The sequence below is a fragment of the Nannospalax galili genome, unplaced genomic scaffold (genome assembly GCF_000622305.1).
Source record: "Nannospalax galili isolate Female #2095 unplaced genomic scaffold, S.galili_v1.0 scaffold235, whole genome shotgun sequence".
NCBI classification, from domain to species: domain Eukaryota; kingdom Metazoa; phylum Chordata; class Mammalia; order Rodentia; family Spalacidae; genus Nannospalax; species Nannospalax galili.
Window position 1 is genome coordinate 1,905,071 of NW_008338118.1, and position 21,315 is coordinate 1,926,385.

Sequence of the window (21,315 nt, forward strand, 5' to 3'; positions counted from 1 at the left end):
TACTGCTCAAAATGAGAGCAAAAAACACCAAAGCTTTGGTTTGAAGTTTACAGTCAAAAAAGAAGCTTGCTTCGCTAAGTCTGGGGAGGATACATACCCTTGAAGTTGTGCAGTTCTGTGGGAGCACTGACAGCGTTGTTAGTTTTTCATGTGAGATTGTGAGAAGCCTTGTCACTGTGACACTCAGAAGCCTTCCTTGCATCTGTGCATCTGGAGATTCTCTGCTACTCCAAGCTTTCCCCAATAGCAAGTTTTACCTCTGTCTAGGTTGAAAAGCTGCCTTTGTTTTCCTTGAATAAGCCAAAGTTTTGACTTCTAGCCATTCCAGATTCTCTCAACATCTTCGTCTTCTGAGTAGTCACAATTTTCTTGAAATGAGGTGCTCAAGATTTATGTTGATGTAATTGTTAACATCTCAAAGGTCAAAAGGGAAGTAAGATTATCTAAAGCAGACATATGCATATCTCTTGATTTTCCCAGCCTTTCTTCCTAATGTATCCTCCGTTTCTAATATGCTCAAGCTCAGTCTTGAAGCCTACAAATTCTTCCTCCATGTTTGCATACCTATTACAATTAAAGATTAACCCCTTCTGCCCTATTTTTAATTTTTTCAAAAAAATTTTGAAACATGGTGTTTATGTAGCCCTAGTTGACCTAGAACTTGCTATGTATACCAGGTGACATTGATCTCACAGTGATTGGCCCAACTCTATCTCCTGAATGCTGAGATTAAAAGCTTGGGTCACCATGCCCAGCCTTCTGTCTCGTTTTTAAATTCATTTCCATTTTGTGACCATTTTAAATTCATTACCATTTTGTGACTTCCTTTAGGGTGCATATCTTTGCACTATGACTATTTAAGTAGACTTGCATATCAACCAGATGACTATGAGATAGATTGATGAGAAACGACTACATAAATAAGCCATAAAAATATGCAGTAGTAAAATCAGGAAGGAATGTGACACTAAACTGTAACAATAATCAGATGATTTTACATAATTAAGCAAACTTTATGCCACATGTTCTAAAGCAAATCTTCCTTACCTGCTCAGGCTTTTATTTCCCTTAGTCTTTAGAACTAACACAAAGCACAATTGTGATCACAATTGTCAGAGAGTGCCATTTTCTCTCTTTTTGGACATTTTGATTGAATTGTTTTTTTCAGTTTATATTGCCAACATTTTTAATTTGTATACTTTCAGATTCAAAAGCCTTTAGACTTGGTTCTGGGTCTACAACAATTCCTGATCAGGTGGGAAGAAAACCGTTTTGAAATGTAGCTATGCATAAAAAGTTAGGTTAAGAGGAAATGTGCAGCCTTTCTTTTTCTAGTCGAGGTCAATCCCCTAAGTTCTTCATATACAACATAAAGAGCTAAAGGCATTGTTTTTCAGATTTTCTGCAGACACATTATATTTACTCAATATGCCGGTAAGGCTGTCAATGATTTCATAATTTAGGAGCTGTAGTACCTTTAGAACTATCAAAGCCATTTTTTTTTTTTTTTTTTTTTTTTTTTTTTTTTTTATTTTTCACTGTAAGAGGAACACTTTTTGAGACAGGGTCTCCCTGTAGCCCTAGATGACCTGGAACTCACTATGTAAACCAAGTTGGTCTTGAACTCATAGAGATCCCCTTGCCTCTGCCTCCCCAGTGCTGGGATTAAAGGTGTGTGCTACCAAGCCTGGCAAAGGAACATGTTTTAAGAAATTTAGTGTGCTGAGATGATGGGCAGGAATTCCTTTGTATGGATTGTCCAAGAAGCTTAAGATTTTACAGATGCAAACTAATTTCTTCGGTAGATACACCAATTGAAATCAATGAAAAATAAGTACAGAAAAGATTATGACCCATTACACACTAAAAGAAAAAAAAAGAACAATCTCAAATTAGTTTTTATTTATTATTTTTATTTTATGTGTATGAGTGTATTGCCTGAATGAGTGTAAGAACACCCATGTTGTGCAATGCCAGTGGAGGATAGAAGAGGGTGGTGTCAGATTCCCTAGAACTGGAGTTACAGATGGTTATTAGCCACCATGTGGGTGCTGGGAATTGAACATAGGTCATCTGCAAGAGCAGTCAGTGCTCTGAACTGCTGAGCCATCTCTCCAGCCCCTAAATAGCTAACATTAGCTATTAATAAAAAACTTGAAAAACTTCCTGACACTGTCAGGATTTCTATTGGGTATATTTCTACATTGAAGTAATATTCAAATCCATGGTGAAGTTAAGAAATAGGTCACAATCAGCTAATTACAAAATAAGATTGTCAAACCAGTTTTCCTGTCTCTCTCCACTCTTTTCCTTTGTATGTAAAAGATTCTACCTAGAAATAATCTTTAAGTCATTTTTTGCTAGAAATCTTTTGTCAACTTTAACCTAAAAGATTGAGATATATTTTTAGTCAAGTTATCTAAAATCATTTTACCAAGCTAGCTTAAAAAAAATCACAAAACTGGTCAAATAATATACTACTAAGCATAGGAGGTAACAACTAATGTAATAGATTCCAACTTGTGTGCTTTTGATAAAGGTTAATATAAAGATACTTAACTTTCTTACACTTAACAATTTAAGAAGTTATTAGACCTCAGCAATTAGACCTCAATACCATTTTCTCAGAAACAGAATGCCATGTGTAAGCATTCATCCTTTCAAAAAGTCATGAAAAATGAGTCCAAGTCGATAGATTTGATAATTTTATATGAAACAAAACGTAACTCAGGTCATTTTTAAAGGCTGGGAAGTCATTAAATCCTTCTGCATAAATATCACAGAGCCTTCCTTATATTTGTAAAGGTAGATTCTGTAAAGTTATATATGTCAGTGCTTTTGGATCATTTCTAGACCTTTAGAGACAGTTTATGAGCCACATACAAAAATAATCACTGTTTTTTGTTTTGTTTTGTTTTTTATCATAAATAGTGGTCCTAAACTGGATCATTTACCAGATTGAGAAAACATGGCTTGGCTTGAAATGAGTTTTGGCTAACTCCCAAAATGAGATTGCTATTACCAAGAGGAAGTAAATCACTGTTGAGAATATTTATATTAACTTGCTACTGACAGTGAAGGCCATTCTTAATTTGGAGGTTAAACATATTTTGATTTATGCTGTCTTTGAAGTATATGTTCAGCATTTTAAGATGATTACTCTGAGAAACACAATTAGGCCTAATCATACATTTGTCTGTGAGCCGATATAGCTAATATGCATTGATCCTTGCAATGGGATGTATGGGAAATATGCAAATTTGTCTATGTGAATACTTTATCTATGAAATTCTACTTCATATGATTTAAGTTGAATGCTTTCTGTTAAATATCAAATGCTTTCAACCATTAAGAACTGCAAGTTTTCAATTGTCATTCATACGTGAGGTTGGCAATAGATTTTAAAAGAATCATGTCATTTTTATTTAAAAGAATTTTTTTATGTGTATGAGTGTATTGCCTGCATGTACGTAAGTGCACCTATGACATGCAATGCCCACGGATAAGCCAGAACAGAATGGTAGATTTTCCTGGAACTGGAGTTACAGATGGTTGTTAGCTGTCTTGTGGGTACTGGGAATTGAGCCTGGTTTTCTGCAAGAGCTCTTAACCACTGAGCCATTTCTTCAGCCCCACAATTTTCATTTTTAAAAATGCTTGGAAACTCAGGCCTTAACCAAATAAATTATAAAGAGAAAATGAGAATGTGCACTGGGTAAACTGATTTGGCACTCTCAAACTTGAGTCACGTTATTCTTTCTTCAGAAGCAAATCTCCCATTTTTGTGGAGGTTTCCCACAATTTAAATGAAATGAAAATTGCATTGAGAAAATCTCTTTGCACTAAAAATCTGAATTTTTTCTGTAGACAGATATGCTTAGTCTGATAAAATCTTAACTTTTGTCTTGTTTAAATCCATTATGTCTGATAAAAAAGATCTGAGTCTAAGTCACGTGTATTCTGTCATAAAGGTCTAATGAAAGCATAAAGCAGCCGGGCATGGGCATGGAAGTGTACACCTTTAATCCTAGCCCTTGGGAGTCAGAGGCAGGTGGATCTCTGTGAATTGAGGACAGCCTGGTCTACATAGTGAGTTCCCAGGCTGGCTGGGACTAAGGAGACCCTTTAAAAGAAAGAAGAAAGGAAGGGAAAGGAAAGGAAAGGAAAGGAAAGGAAGGAAGGAAGGAAGGAAGGAAGGAAGGAAGGAAGGAAGGAAGGAAGGAAGGAAGGAAGGAAGGAAGGAAGAAAACAAAAAACCTTATTTTTTGAGGAATTATTGTATGCACTAATTTTTGTTGACATGCTCAGTTGAATAAGTAACATTCTCTGTTCAAATGTTATAAAAATAATAGCAATGAAAGAAAAATAAAGAGCTATTTCTCATTGAGTAGCAATTTATGATACATTAGAAGTAAAATAGCTCCAAAGAATACATATTTTTGTCAATTTGTGGCCTATGAAACAGCCAGTCAGGGGTGGAAAACTATCTTCATTCTAATCCAAATAATTTCCTGTCTGTATGTACTCACTCCTTTGTCATCCTGCTTCTTAATGCCCCTGCCTTTACCCTATGCCTCTTTTCCTATGTAAAGCATGTCTCATTTTTATTTTAAACCTATCACCACTATTTAGTAAGCATGGGGCCTTCTTAGGACCAAGTGAAGTTACAACTTGTACTTAAATATTTTTTTTTAGTTACTTATTTTTCTCTTATGTGTATGAGTGTTATGCCTGCATGTATGTAAGTGTTCCATGTGGTGCAGTGCCCATGAAGGACAGAAGAGATCATGGAATACCCTGGAACTGGAGTTACAGAGGATTGTTAGCCATCATGTAGATACTGGGTTTCAAATCTGGATCAGCCAGTGTTGTTAACCATGGAGCCATCTCTCCAGCCCCTCAATTTGTACTTTTCTGATTACTCCATCAAATTAAGAGTAAAGTATAAAATTATAAGCCTATAGCCTGATAATTTAAAAAAAAAGCTTTTGGAAGGATTTTAAAGCCAGTTTTACCATTCTAATTCTGTTCTTCTTCAGTCTGTGTTAAATTTCAGCTGCAATGAATTGTGAATGCTCCCAGTAACCAGTGTTCTGTTAAAGGTTCGCATTTTCAAAGCAGTCTTCATTTATCCTTAAATGTTAATTCTTTCCCTGGCATTTGATATATTACTCATTCTCTATACATCAAGGATCTAGGAAATAAATTTATAACTTCTGTTGTTCTTTTAACATCATCTTTAAACAATTATTGTGATGGGTCAGGACAAGTCTTGGCAAGATTTGTTTCATAAAATACTTCCAAATCAAATCTTCATTTGTCACTATGCACTCAACTTGGATATGGAAGCAGGGATAGGATTAAAATGAGGCAAGACAAGTTGGGTCAAGAAAGGCATCAGTGGATCCTGTCTTAGGTTAAAATTAGGATAATTGGATCATGAGTATCACATTGATTTTGATTTTAGTAATATCATTGGTCCCCTTTTTAGTTATCTAGGGTCTCAAAATTTATACAGGAGTCAAATGCCTCATTAATGTCAAGCTCCTTCCAGCCCTGCTTAGAAAATTGTCTCCATTTCTAAACTCCTAGCATCAGAGAGAATTTCAATACAGAGAAAAGATAGTAATGACATTCATTGAAAGAACTGCCCAGACTGAAAAGCAATCAAGAATTCTAAAATTAGTGATATGACTGTTTAGTTAGAATGAAGTGACCTTTCGTGGTGACAGGTTTGTGACCATAGAAAGATGCTTTCTTCCTACACAGAGAAGCTTGTGCTTCTTATACCTTAAATCTAAGAATATGACCAAGAACCAAATGACACATTTGTGAAAATACCCACTGCCCCTAGGAAGGGAAAAGACGTGCTTTACTTAAAAGCTCTGAAATGAGAGAAAGAAGGCTTGCTTGATATGTTTCTAAAGCCTACATGAAACTAGGCAGGCTCTTTTAAAATTCATTAATTACTTTCTTAAGCAAGGTTTCCCTTTATCATAAACCCAATCATTTGCCTTTTTCAAAACATACGAAAAGCCAAAAAAAAAGTGCCATTTGTTCAAAGGGAAATGATTAAAATTGATTTAGAAAGTCACTAGATTCAAGTGACCACAGCGAGTATAAATAACTTTAAAATCAATAATAATTCTTTAAAATAAAATCCTCAACCCAGTATTGGAAATAGTAAGATAATTTTTGAATAAAGTAATAGAACTGAAATATAAATTGGATCATATGTATAGCAATATTTCATTATATTTTGGGTGTATTCTTTTCAGGATTCGATATGGCTCAGCATCTGATCACTGTTTTCTAAGCACTGCATTTTTTTCTATTGTCCTAACATGAATAATTTTCAAGTAGTCCTAGCATATAGTAAAATCTCTGCTAGAGATAGCACATATAAATGAAGAAGTATCACAAAACACTACCATTGTATGACACATGCTTTAAAAGGATAGAGATAAGAGAGAAATTTTGGTCATGTAGTTTAACATCATATATTAATGAAAGCAAGTATTGTAAAATTAGTAAATAAAAAGCATAAGTTAATAAAAATGGATGGAATTAAAAGTAATCCTAAAGGTAATATAGATGATTCATACTTTGAAATAAAAATAATTCAGCTTTAAAACATAATACATGTAAAAGCTTAAACTCATTATATTGTTTATATTGTTCATGTCCTTTAGGAATTATTAGAATAATTTGATTGTGTCCTTTGTAATGTACTGAAAGTACCATGGTCATTTAAATCTGCAAATTGCAAAAGAACTTTCAAAAGTGGAACAGCATTCATTTGGGAATCATTCACTTATGGAGAGGTCATGGAAACCTGGAGGCAGGCTGTGTGTTTGAGAAGGGGAATCAATTGTGCAGCACACAATTTATCCTCACTGTTTCCGGGAGAGCTTCCTTATTTTTCATCTTTGTGATAAACTCCATCTAAGGCTTTTGTGAGGTTCAAAGGCCATAACAAAACATGTCGTTATAAATAAATTAGAGGGCAATTATCTCTCATCCTCATATCCAGTATCATACATATGGCTGTGTTCTGAAATTTGAGAAACACCACATGTTATAGAGATACAGAGAAAAGAATCAAATAAACTCAATTTTCACTTCAGGGAAAAGGTAAAACATGGAATGATTGGGAAATCCACATTCTGCTTAAATTATTTTCATTCTATAATTGTTGTCTATCCATAATAAATTTATGGTGATTTTCAAGTATAAGCCTTCTTGGAAATTTTGGTACAGATGCAGGCAAATCTGTACTCATTAATAAAGTGAGACATTTGATTAGAGTATAACGATAAAATAAAATATTCATGATTTTAGTTTATTTTCTGTTGAATTTATTAATAATCTTTATATATATTTATATATGTATGGCTTTGAGCAAAGACAAAAGAAATACTCTAACTTGTCCCTGGTCATACAGTGGTAAGAATCAGCTATTTTCTATGTAGTCAGCAGCAAAAGACCAGTCTTTTCAGTAATACATTTCTTTCTGTGCAGATTAAAACTCCTTTCTTGAGCTCAACTATGTACAGAGAAAAGAGGTCACTTTCAACTAGCAATGTACCTTTGTATTACAGGAATGTCATTTTTTTCTTAACCTAAATATATATATATATATGTATACATACATTCATACATATATGTATATAATTTACCCTGTACCATTTTATTATTTTAACATATAAACCTTAGAGTTTTTATCCATTCTATTACAAAGTGAATAAAAATTTTATGGTTGCACTGAAAGACCATGCAAGTCAATTTTGCTGATGTTTCCCAATAGTGCTCAAAATTAAAAAAATTCATATGTATATAAAAATATTTTACTACCAAACTCATTAATCCTGTCAAATATAAACCTTTAACAATTTAAAGGACCAATGCATGATCTTAACAAGTTAAAAGATAATTCTCATATTTTAACAAAATAAAGGAGCTTTGTACAGATATGTGAATGGTCTTGCAGCGTTCCATAGACTCTAGGCTGAACCGTCTCTTTCTCACACCATTCCTGTCATGCTGGCATTGATCCCCAGCATGTTAGTGATACCATTGCATTGACTAGCATTGTTGGTTGCTTCCACACAAGTTAGGATCTGTTAGAAATTAAACATAGCAACTCATTTTGGTATTATAGGTATTCTATCCATAAAAGGCATAACAGGCAGCATGGATCCACTTAAGAGTTTTTGCTTTTGCTTTTGTTTGTTTTCTGTCCTCAAGTCTATCTGGAGGCCCTGTCCCATATAATGTGTGGTCCTTATCTTCTTCTTAAATGTATCATCAGTCCCAGAGATACTGAAGACCTCCACTTTAGGTCACTCTCTTAACTGAGTTATTTACAGAAGTCAGATATTAAGAATCTTCACATTGCATTCCAGTCATCCACCACGAGTGTGGGATGCAGTAGGCACAAATGATTGTTAAGGGACGTCTTTGAGAAGAAACAGATGCTCACATCATGAAAGGAATTAAAGAAACGAACAAACAAACAAACAAACAATGCTCAAGGACAATTCAACCTCGCCCTGCTTTCTGCCAGTATTGCAACTCTATTTTCAGCACATTTAAAAGAACAGACCTCCTGTCCTACCTACATCTCTGTTAGTTACTACATGCCTTAAGACTAACTAACCACTTAGGTACAATTTACATAGGGCAAAATGTGTGTTTCCAAACAGATGTGATGAGATATTGTATCTATTTTTTCATATTAACATCACAGTAAACTACCAACTAACATGAAGACGCCTACAGAACACATCTGTAACTCCAAGCTGTGATTTACAAATAACGGTTTAAATGATAATATCAGTAATATTAAACAAAAGTGAAAAAACCTCACTTGTAGACTTAAGTAAAAATCCGAGTCAGTCTTAAAAGAATTTTAAGTTAGGCAATTAATGAATTGTTATACTTTTCTAGCAATGAGAAATACTGTAAGCCTTTCCTTACATTGATTGACTTGAACCTATTTATTTTCCCCCAAAAGCATGCCGGGACTAGTGTCAGATGCTTGATTATGTCAAGAAGGAAGAAAGATAATGTTTTTTTGGTGTTATATAAGCAATTTGTAGAGTCAAGCATACAATTTTGCATAAAATATTGCAGGTTAAAATAATATTATCGGTTTCAAGCCATTGCATTACACTTTAACAATTGTCACAATTATTAGTTTTTGTAAAATTTAAAATTCTAACATTTGAAGTGAAGCAATAAAACTAAATTCTTAAACAAGGACTTTTACCTTCATACAACACAGAAGAGTTATTGTTATTTGAGTGGAAAAATATTTACAACTAACAATGATTGAGTCTTGGTAAAAGTCCAATAACACATGAAGACAAATATCCCCTCATCTTTCTGAAAAAAAAAAATCAGTGGACATGTTTGAGGTTAGAGATACTCTTAACAGTGGCAAGGTTAGTCTCCTATGGTGACCCATATGTAGTTAATGTGTTCTTCCACCTAACTCAAAATGTAAAGCACCAAAATACAATTTGGATTTATAAAATGGGGCTATTTATTTAATCCCCTGTAATTAATGATTTAGATGCAGAGGCACAGCTAATGAAAGAAAGCTTTGATCAGTGCTGTTCCAGAGTGCCTTCCAGTTGCCTTTTGAAAAGCAGAGTTTTGTTCCCATTGAATCCAAGAACTCTTCATAAAAGAGAGAAATACATGTAGCAAATGAATTAAGTAAAAATAGGTTAGAAATAAATAATCTTACAACAACATTTTAAATCCTTTAATGATTTTAAAGAAAGGAAGACATATAACACTGAACGCTAAACAGGCCTTTTGAACCCCTCTTGGGCATTTAGATATATATATATATATTTAATAGTGTATATATATGTTTTTACATTTGCATGTAGGTTGTCTAAAATATCTCTTCAGAGTAGGCTATAGGGATCTATCGGCGATAGAATAAAATAAGATCTGAGAATATTCTCGGTTGATTAGAGTATTTCTGTTTTGACAATCGGTAAGGATCATAAATTTGAAGCAAAACGTGGCTTTTCTGCATCTGGGTCTGTTAAGACTGAGGGAGACTCTCTCTGCAGAGATGCGGTCGGTGGAGGGGGTGCCGGTGGCACTCCTCGGTTTGGGGGGATGGCTCCTGAGGACATCTGCCTGAACAAGGTGACTCGTTGTGGGACAGTGCTTCTGCCCCCTGCCTGAAGGCCCGTGCTGTGGACCGCTGCCACCGGCTGAGGGATGGAGGCCAGGGACTCGCCCACAGTGGGATGAGGTCTGGAGATCATAGTGGACACCTCATGGGGCAGCGAAGGCTGCGAGGCCGAGAGGGGCCTGACTTCTCGGGTCAGGTTGGTGTTGTGAAGCGCCTGTGTGCTCTTGTGCACTTCATTCTTCGGTGTGGAGCTACTGGGTGTCTGTGGCTGTTGGGGCTGCTGCTGCTGCTGAGTCTGCGGTGCCTGGGACTGCTGTAGCTGCTGCTGAGGTTGCTGCATGAGCGACAACTGGGAGGCCGTGGGGGAGGCATAGTGGAAAGTTCGTGTGGCCAGCGGGCTCTGTACAGGAGGACTGCAGACTGCTGTGGTGTAAGAACAGGGTGAGAGGATGGCGGAGGGTTGGGGCGTCTGTGTGCTGGGGCTGGGGGAGTGCAGGTTGCTATGAGACAGGCTGGTCGCAGTGTATACTGGTGGAGATTGGGTCCTCATCCGGGAGGTGGGGGTGGTTGTTGAAGATGTGCAGTTCAGGGCTGTCATTTGAGGGTAGTTGATTGGAGCAATCGCTTGTACCATCTCCCTGTCATGTTTCACAATCTGCTTCAGGATCTCATTCTCCTGATTGTTGAAAACACCAGTGTTTAGATCCTTCTGGAACTTTTGCAGGAGAATGGAGTTTTTCTTGCCTATCAGTAAAGGAAAGATGGGCACTTAGACAGGCTGCACAGAACTGATAATGCCACAAGAGACTGACTACTCCAAAATAATGTATGTCAGTGTCTCGTCCTATGGGGCTTAGAAGTCAAGAACTCACCTGTAGCAACCAAACAGAAATGAAGTTTCTGCCTTACATCCTTCCTGTATCTGCCTGCAAAAATCTTACCTTCTACTCAAATAAGGTTGACAGCAGATGACAAAAACCACTTTACAGGAGAAATGGATATATTTAACGAGAGAGTTGCTTGATGACTGGAGGGAGAAGGGAAGAGTGTTTGGGCCAGGTTAGACCTAGATTTGTGATTTAATTTCAAATTGTATTTGCAAGGCAAAGTAAGGGTAATAAGTGGAAACACTTGAACACTTGCTTTGAGGTACACACTCCACTGAAGACTTTGGATAGAATCTTTTATTTAATGCTCAAGGTTGTGCAGCGGGTGTATTTATAATTGTGTTTATGTCATGGGATGATTAAGACCAGATTAAGAAATTCTGGCTAGAAAGTAACCAGGCTGGGAAGAAAGGAAGAAATAAAATCGTGCACCCTTGTTACAGAACAAATTATATACATCTGTGTCATCTGAGTGCTTGAGAGAAAGAAAGTTCCTTAGGCCTGACCCAGATTACTGAATCTGATACTCTCTTTTACAAGTGCAACTTCAGGAAGCCCTGTATCAGAGCTTTGGTCTTTGACTGGTGCCAGGAACCAACATTCTTAATTCTAGCTGCCTATTTCTTTCATAACCAGAGCAAAACAAATATGAATGTCAAGGCATACCAATTAAATGTGAACAGCCTGACGTGGGGTCCAGATTTCAGCATTTGTAAACAAATTTCCCCAGGGGAAGCTTATTTGCAGCCAGCTTGAGAATCACTTCATGACCATCCCTCTTCTGAACAGTAGCCGTAGGAGAAAGAGCACAGAGCTTCCCAGCCCCTCAGCTCACTCCAGGACTCCAAATAGATTTAGCGCTACTTCCTGTCATCATCTTTTGTTTGCAATAGATAAGAATTTTCTGGCAGAAGAACAGTTAGAGTCAATAACATATTGGTGAAAGAAGAGAAAATCAAAGACTTTCCTATGACAGGAATTACCCAGTGCCCATGTGAGCATGGTAACTGAAAAGTGAGTCAATTTGCCCTATAACTAAATGGAGTATAATTTCAAAGATAACTGAGCATATTTTCAACATGTTACCATATGATAATTTTCTTGGCTACTGAGAAAAGTAATATTTTAAAATTATTAACAAAATGGTTATTGCTCTTCTCTTCAAAGCTATTCTAACTTCCTAAAGAACAAAAACATCTATATTAGTATTAGTAATTAAATATAAATGATTATTTAATGCATTCCTTTAACTACAGTGTATACTTATAAGTATTGATTTCCAAACTGAGATGGACAATATTTCTTCATATTTCAGTACTCAACATTTCATGATGAAAGTATCTTTAACCAGGGAAAGAATTAATACAGCATTTATAAGGATGTAAAATAAAAATGTTTGATGCTTACTAGCAACTTTATTGCTTATGTTACTGATTAGAATCATTTAATGTAAACTTCTTTGAGAAGTTATAATACTTTAGACAAAATTCAGGTAAACTCAATTAACATAAATTATTCAATATCCTAAACTTTAAGGATATATCTAGAGATACCTAGTTGGTTTAGGAAACAAATCTCATATACTCATAAGTTAATCTCCATGCCTAGCATAACATTCATATAACAAAAATAAAATTTTCATCAAATTCTGCTTTTAGGAATGTCTATGTATTTTATGGGTACATTTCTCTGGATGACTGTGTTAAGTCAATATGACAATAAGTCATAAGCTGTCAATATGAATTTTTAGTATGTTTGTTATATCTTAAAGCAATGTCAAGATGCTACTTTTATTTCAGCTAGTCTAATTCTCACTGTGCAATCTGGTATTCTATAATATATAGAAGGAAACAAAGCTGTGGAGCATAAAATTGAACTAACAAGTGGTAAGTAGAATCTGACCTTTATAAGAATGAACTTGTTGTGATACCTTTGTTCACTTCTAACTGAGACCAAGCTTATCTCCTTCAAGTTCAATTACTCCCTCCACCTTCCCTCCCTTTCTTCAAAATATATACATTTTGGACCAGATACTACAAGTGAGTTAGAGATGATCTCTCCAGTCAAAAATTTTGCTTCTCTAGAGCAGTTACAGTTTAATAAAGGCAGTGTTGCTAGAGGAGAACTTCAGAGAGTATAAGAGAACTCAGCTAGGAAATTCGGGAAGAAGCCAAAGAAGGTTTCTATAGGGTATAGCATCTAAACTGAATTATGAAGATTTTTCAGAACTGAGCTAGGAAGGCAGGGAAGGGCAGGGGAGACAAAAGAAGTTAAAGTTTGGAAAATGAATGTACTACATACCAGCATGTTCAGGGATATCTACGAATTAACTGAAAGCTGATTTGATCCTATTTTGCTATGGAAACCGTGAAAAGTTTTAGCATAACTAATGAGTTCTAATTTTTATATTTAGCAGGAAAGACTTTAAAATATATTGATGTTTATAAAGTAAACATCTATGCAGGTATGTCTGTAAAGGTTTGTTTTTTCTGTTTGAGTCTGTATTACAAACACTTGATACGTTTATACTGAGATCAATTTAAATGCACAGGTTTTCATTTCTAAATATAAGGATAAAATGTAAAATTGGCTCTTTAGAATAAAAAAGAACATTGTAATAAAATTTGGTTTGTAATATAGACTTATAACAATGTTGGATTTTAATACTATTTTAATGCTTTTTGGAATTTATTTGTATTGGTGCTTTTTACCTGATGTTTCAAACTGTAGTGATATCACTTGGAATATCAGATTGCGTATCTAGTAAAAACAGACATAAATAAATAAACCCAGAGTACTTAGGAGAGGCAATACCTCAGATCATTCTAGAACAACTATTTGTTACATAACTATTTGCTAATATGGAAATTCATAGGAAAACTATGCACTAGCATTTGAAAGTTAGCAGCTAGAAATTTATACTTTCACATTAGATTAAAACTAAATTGTGATTGAAGAAAGTAGAAAGCTAAAGAGTACCTATCCGATCTAGTCGGTCAATGGCGACCGTCTCAAAAGCTCTTCTCATCATTGGATACTCCTCCAGGACCTCATTGAAATTGTCCACCGAAAGAGAATAAAGACGACAGTATGTATCTGCCCGAACACTGGCAGTGCGCCGTCCCTTGGTCAGCAGGCATATCTCTGTAAAAGGAAGGAACAATGACTCGTTTGGTAATGTTCTTTTGCAAAGTATAATGGCCACCAACAATTAAAGTCTCATATGAGTAGCCAAGGATTAGACATATTTTCCACTTATCAAGAATTTCCTTTGACAGTTCAAAGCATCCAACTGTTAATATCTACTTCAAAGATAATAAACTTTTAACAGTAATTGAGGATTTTTTTGGTTTAAGTGGGAGAGAATAAAATTCTCACTCCAATCTCTATATAAAAAAGTGTTTTTATTTTTATTTTGAAGGAAATTTTAAAAATCAATAATGGAACTGGAAAAATAAGAATTCTAATCAGAAGATTATTATGGATTCTAGGAGGCAGGAAGCAAAGGATGTGACATAGAGAGAACAACATTGGCTCAGAAAGTTTATGATTTATAAAAAAAAAAATTCAAACCAGCCCAGAGATCCAGAGAAATATATTACAAGATATCCTAATGTACTTTATATAATCTCTTTGAGGTTAGGATGAAGAAAATAACAGTTCAAATATTCAAGGGGGGCTTCTAATTAAATATCACCAAAGAAAAACTCTTTGCTAAAGTTAATATCTTCAAAATATGGTGAGTGAATATTTCGAATTAGAATTTTCCTTTGGCTAATAAACACACAAGGTATAATATTCAGTTCATTTTCTGAATTTTGTGAACTAAGATTTCTAAAGGTTTTACCCCTTTTTAACTTGGAAATAATTTAAACATTTAAAAAATATTTTAGTTATTATTTTCACGTGTATGTGTGTATTGCCTGCATGTAGGTAAGTGCACCCATGTCCTGCAATGCTCGTGGAGGACAGAAGAGGCTGTTGGAATCCCTTGAAAGTGGCGTTACAGACAGTTATTAGCTGCCATGTGGGCGCTGGGATTCAAACTCAGGTCTTTTGCAAGAACAGCCAGTGTTCTTAACCGCTGAGCCATCTCTCCAGCCCCAGTAATTTAAATTTTTGTCTTCAAAATATCCAATTGAGGGCATACGAGATGGTCCAGCTGGTAAAGGGGCTTGCTGCCTAGCCTGACAGCTTCAGATCAATCCCTGTGACTTACATGGTGAAAAGAGAGAACAGATTCCCACAAGTTGTCCTCTGACCTCCATGCATGAGCCACAGGACACATGACCATCAATGTGCACACACACACACACACACACAAATAAATAAATAAATGTAAAAAGTAAATCAAATAATGTAAAACTTAGAAAACTTATATTCATCTAACAAAAGGAATCAACGAAAATAATCATTAAGTTTTTACTCATCTGAGCTGAATATATCTTCATGTTTATAGACAAATGGAATAATTGTTACCTAATTAAGGCTGGGGACTACTACTTTATATTAAAATGTGGTGGTTGAAAATTTTTAGCTTAAAGGGCTCGTTAAGAGCACTGAGTGCTCTTGCAGGGGACCTGGATTCGATTCCCAGCATCCACATGGTGGCTACGAAACATCCTTAACATTCCAGGGGAATCTAAAGCCTTCTTCTGACCACCGTGGCATTGCACAACATAGGTGCACTCACATGCATGCAGGCAATACACTCATACACATAAAATAAAAATAATAAATAAAAAATAAGAAAAATTTTAGCTTAATACTTTTATTTAGTTGCAATCTCTTAAGAATGATCCAAATATACCAACACTAGTTGTCCTTAACAAAGAGCATCTGCGTAGATTTGGGAGGATAGACGGGATTAGGAAATGCCATCTAAGTCAATAATTATTTTGTTGTTAATGTTGGTAAATATGTTACAAACTCAATGTACCACATTCTAGAATCATGGAGATATGCCTGTCTCTGCCTCCCAAGTTCTGAGATTAAAGGTGTGTGCCACCATTCCTGACTCTATATTTTAAATAAACCATTCTCTATAAATGATTTTCTTTCACTCCATCTTCAGAAATTGTGTGACAGATATGCAATATATGCAGCTAAACAAAGCAGAATATGCATATGTACATTATGTAATACAAATTACTAAGTAATTTTGCATTAAATGCCATTGGTAAGAAAATAATTACTTCAAACAGGATAGCTGTTAAATAATATTTCTGCTCTATAAGAACACTTGTACATAAATTATGAGCAGTTTTCCTAATTTTTTTTTTATATTTCTGGCTGAGTAAAACTTAGAGCTGTTGTTCAACAAATCTCGATCTCTCATTACATTATACTTAGAGGATGCACCTACATAATTCTTTAAATTCTATAATTTGTACAATCAAATCTGAAATTTTAATTTTTTTTCTGACCAATTAGTGAGGCAAAGTGCTTTTTGGTGCTTTGGATCAGCAATGATTAGTTTTGTTTTGGTACAACTTTACATAACAAAATGCATGCATTTGGGGCTGTAGAGATGGCTCAGCGGTTAAGAACACTGTTCTTGCAGAAGTCCCAGGTTCGAATCCCAGCACCCACATGGCAGCTAACAATTGTCTGTAGCTCCATTTCCAGGGGATCCAATGGCCTCTCTGTCCTCTGCGGGCATTGCATGACATGGGTGCACTTACCTACATGCAGGCGATACATTCATACACATAAATAAAAATAATAAATAAAATATTTTTAAAAGCTGCATGCATTCATGTTTTGGTATGTCATGAAGAATTGGCCTGGGAATTGCAAATCATATAATAATGGTCTGGACTTGTGACTCTTGGTTGAGAAGATTTGGACATATACTTACATTCTTTGGAAATCAATGTAAAATGCAAAATCCAATTATATCCTTAGAGTTTGGACAACATAAAATTTGTAACTTAGACTTCATTCATATCTAATGATTTCTAAAGTCTCATTAGCCTTTACACTTCCAGTGTCTACATGGTACATAGTCCTTGTTTAATGTTTACTGGACCGAATCACTGAACCCAAAAGCAATGCTACAAAAAGAATTATTTAATCACATACATAAAGTTTGTTTTAATTTAATATGACTTCTCATTCTATGAAGAAACCGAGAGTAAATACGGACATAATTTAACAAAGTTCTTTCAAAAATTTTATGAAGGTCATTGTTCATTACCAACTAGAAACTCATATACCATCATCTTTCTGCATTTCCTCAATAACTTCTTAGTAAGAAACAGAGCAAATGAAAGCAGATGTAGTCACAATCATTATGCAAATTCCTTAAAAATGTCCTGCAATCTTTTGAAGACTCCATAATCTTTGCTTCTAACATGAAAAACTGAGAAATGATTCACAATTATAATAGAAATGAGCAAAGCAAGCCTTCTGATCATAAAAGTCTACTTCATCAAGAATAGAATTTCCAGATTTATTATGAATAGAGAAGGTGGTTCTCTGTAATTTAATTAATTATTTTTACTTTCTTGGTTCACCTCCCTTATGAGATCCATCTTTTATTATACATCCAGGAGTGATCCAATATAGTCTGACCCTGTCTCTCACTGGCTTACCACTGGCTATTCCCAGTTTGTTTCTTGGATGGGCTTGGTTACCACTATGTTTTAACCTCAGACTCCACCATTCACACTCACCTGCTTATCTCTGCCCTCCTATTCCAAAGGTGCCAAGTGTCCTTCAACCAGTACATGCTGCTTTCATTTCCCCCTGCATGTCTGCCTAAGTCTTGTTTGTCCTTCAAATGTCAGTTCAGATACCACTTCATCCAGAAAGCCTTTTTGGAATCCCCCAAAAGAAGGGAGAGAAAGTACCCCTCGTCTGTGCTCCCACCGTGCTCTGGGGTTTGCCAGTTATATGTGTTATAATTGAAATGTTTTTGTCACCCCCCCAACTTAATGGCCATTATAATAATATTAAGCTTTTTGTTTAGACCAGTGTCAGTGTCCCAGCCAGGTGGTCCGGAAGCCTATGAAGACATGACACCTGGAGGGCCACAGCCTTTTCCTCTGCCTCTGCAAATAATGGGGAGTGGAACAGCAGTCCAGATCCAATAATATTAAATTTTAAGGCCTTTAAGATGTGCTTAAGCTTTTTTTTTTCTTTTGTGAGCTTTTTATTGAATATAAGTGTATTTTCATACAGAATATCTTAATCATCTTTATGTCCCCTTCTCCATTGGCACCCTCCCACAGTCTCCCCCCAATGGAATTTATGCATTCTGTCATTTGTGTTAAGGCCTATGGAGTCAAGTTTATTTAATATTAACTTAAACTGAAATGAAAAAACCAAGCAAGCAGCAGTTAGGTCTTGCAGAATTTTTGCAGTTACTGTCTTTGTCTCTGAATCAATGTCTCTCTCTCCCCCTCTCTCTCTCTCACACACACTCTGTGTGTGTGTGTGTTTAAAAAAATAATTTGCCTGTCTGTACTGCAAACTATCCTTTATCTGTACTAAAAATAATCTTTTTTGCTGAATTTTCAAATTGTCTCCAAAACAATGGTGTACCTATAACCTTTGGACATTTTAAAAACAGTAACAGTGAGATTCTTGGATTTTCTCTCCTTCACTGTGTCTGCTACATTGAGCTTTAAGCTGATTGAAAATTGTTTGATAATCATTATCATTATGCAAATGATGACATGTGAATCCAAGGCCCAAGTTCTGTTACTAAGATTTAGGTACTGGTAATATAAAATTGTCTCCCCTGGTACATGTATTCCATTTATAATAGAACATAACAAACATTTTTTAATGTATAATCTTTAAGCAACACAGAGCGATCAGTATGGTTTTTGCAAGGTCTATATCGAAGAAAACATCTAGAAATATTTTCTTCAGAACTGATATGTCCTAATTTATCAGGTAAAATATTAACTTGCTTTCCAGTACTCAAGCTGATTTCATAAACAAGATTAAATATTACTTAAATAAAGTGAGATAAATTTCCTAATATGCATGCAGTTCATAGATATAAATATTTTAAAGAGTGTCTGCATATTTTCTAAAATTGTTTGGTTTTCCAACTTTCTTCTTTTCATCTTATTTGCTCACTCCCTGGGAGCTCAACTAGGAAGTACCTATGTGTAATCAATCTGTTCTTTAAGATCCCTCGTGAAGGGCTGGGGCTGTAGCTCAGTGGAAGAGTATCTGAGTAGCATTCACAAGACTCTGCATTCAATCTGTAGTTTCACACGTATAAAAAAGATCCTTAATGAAAATAAATATAGTAAGAGACCCATTCACCTTCATAGTGTACTATGATTTATTATAATATTATTTATAATACCCAGTCAAATTATGAGGACTTGGCATATTTAACTGGGTAAGACTTTCTCAGTATTGTTTACAGGACACTTAAGTGCCTGGAGAGTTATTTTACTTAGCTAAGATGAAAGATGTCGGAGATGTGCACTGTCACAGACACATTAGAAAGCTGCTCCCAAATTCAGCGTCAGGAAGACTGTGGTGTGGGAGATTAGATTTGGACTAGCAAACTATGTGACTACTTTTAATAATCCTTTGACTATGAGATATATCATCTCTCCAATGCTATTTTTGCTGACATTCATTAACCCTGATTCTAAACATTTAATTCCACTTGACATGACTGTTACCTATATAAGCAGTTATTTCAAAAGGCAGGGCAAAGAGCTTCAAGCATTTCAGAACTCAGAAAGATTTTCCTGACCTCTAGAACAGTTTGACATTGCAGTGACACAGAGTTAATCAGGAGGTCATGATAGACTTTCTAAAGTGTTTAGTCTGGGTTTCGAGAATTTATGGCGAAAGTTGTACCCAATTTCTCATTGTAACCTAAGCAAAAGTTGCTTCCTTCTTTTAAACCCAATAGCATGAAATAAAAGTAATTCTCTATCATGTACAAAATGCTAATTTTAGAGAAATTTCTTGGCTTTCTGATCTATTGTCTCATACTAATATATATTTACATTTGTGGTCTTTCTATAGTTATACTTGTAAACTAGCAAAATACTGCCTCCATATGGTATAGGAGACATTAACATCTGGATTAACTAATTTGCATATCAAGCTTGGCTTATTGCAGTACTTTGTATGTTAAATAGATCTGAATAGGAATTGAAAGAAATTTAAACAGGATAGAGCATTAAATGATAGTTTTATAATATTATATATTCCAAACTTTATGTTTCAAAAACACAGAATAAAAATTATCAATTTTCAAATATGGATATTATAATAGAATGATTATATACCGGCTGATTGTGTATCATGATAGTCTACTGACTCAGAATATACAGGTTTGCCCTTTTCTAATATAGAACTGTCATTTGACTATATATAGAAATGGGTGAGCTTGCACAGTTCCCAGTGTCCCCTCCTTTCCTTTCCTGTTATTTATGATTACTTTAGGTCATTTAAAGTTATTGATTTCTCAAGCAAAAAATACCTTTCATCCTACACTTAATTTATTCATTTATCTTAAAACATAGTGATTACCTGCCATTCTGAGTGTTGATCTAGCAGTAGAAACTCAGACAAGTTGTGCACTTGGTAAAGCTATTATGTTGTTAACAAGAATAGTACCTATAAAGTGTCAAGCACCGCCTTGCACATGTGAGGCACTTATGAGACACTGGCGTCCTTTCATTTTTCCTTATGCCCCTTCTTTTCCCTTGTAATTCTGCTTCATGACTTTGGCTCTCTGATGGAAAGAGTTGTATTTCATATGTTAGGTACCATCTTCCACACATGTGCTTTTCTTATGAATGATCTCTCCATAAAGTAACAATGCTAGTCTTTTGTGAGATGATTTCATACTCATACAGAGCCTGCCTTAATTGCCCAACACAGAATTTGCTTTGTGCCACTTCTGTACTTGACCGTCTTACATTTTGGTTTCTAAAATACATTATAGACTTACTTTTTAAAAACATTTCCCTATGCTAACCAATAAAGCTCTTAAAGGAAATTATGACTGTTACATTGTATGTTTATTGCCTTTAGATTTATGCACATAATATTTGGTGCAAGAAATATAGAATGAAAGAATCAGAGAAGAAAAGAATAGTAATTTACCAGATTGGAAAGAATCTACATGACTAAGATGTTCACATTTGAACACAATGTTCCAAAAAACCATCTCCCTTTAAGGAGTTTGGGCTTTGTTCTTTTTTCATGGGGGAGCAGATTTTATTTATAATCCTCTGTGTGTGTGTGTGTGTGTGTGTGTGTGTGTGTGTGTGTGTG

At 35.2% G+C, this 21,315-nt stretch overlaps 1 protein-coding gene across 1 annotated transcript in view; it reads right to left on the minus strand.

Moving 5' to 3' along the window:
* Positions 1-9,403: 9,403 nt before the first annotated feature.
* Positions 9,404-21,315, minus strand: part of Hcn1 (hyperpolarization activated cyclic nucleotide gated potassium channel 1) — a 420,581-nt gene continuing 408,669 nt past the window's right edge. Inside the window, exons 7-8 of the mRNA XM_008832935.2 lie at positions 14,026-14,190; positions 9,404-10,903 (exon numbers count right to left, since the gene is read on the minus strand). Of these exons, the coding sequence (XP_008831157.1) occupies positions 10,020-10,903; positions 14,026-14,190 (1,049 nt within the window). The 3' untranslated portion in view covers positions 9,404-10,019. The remainder of the gene's footprint in view (positions 10,904-14,025; positions 14,191-21,315) is intronic.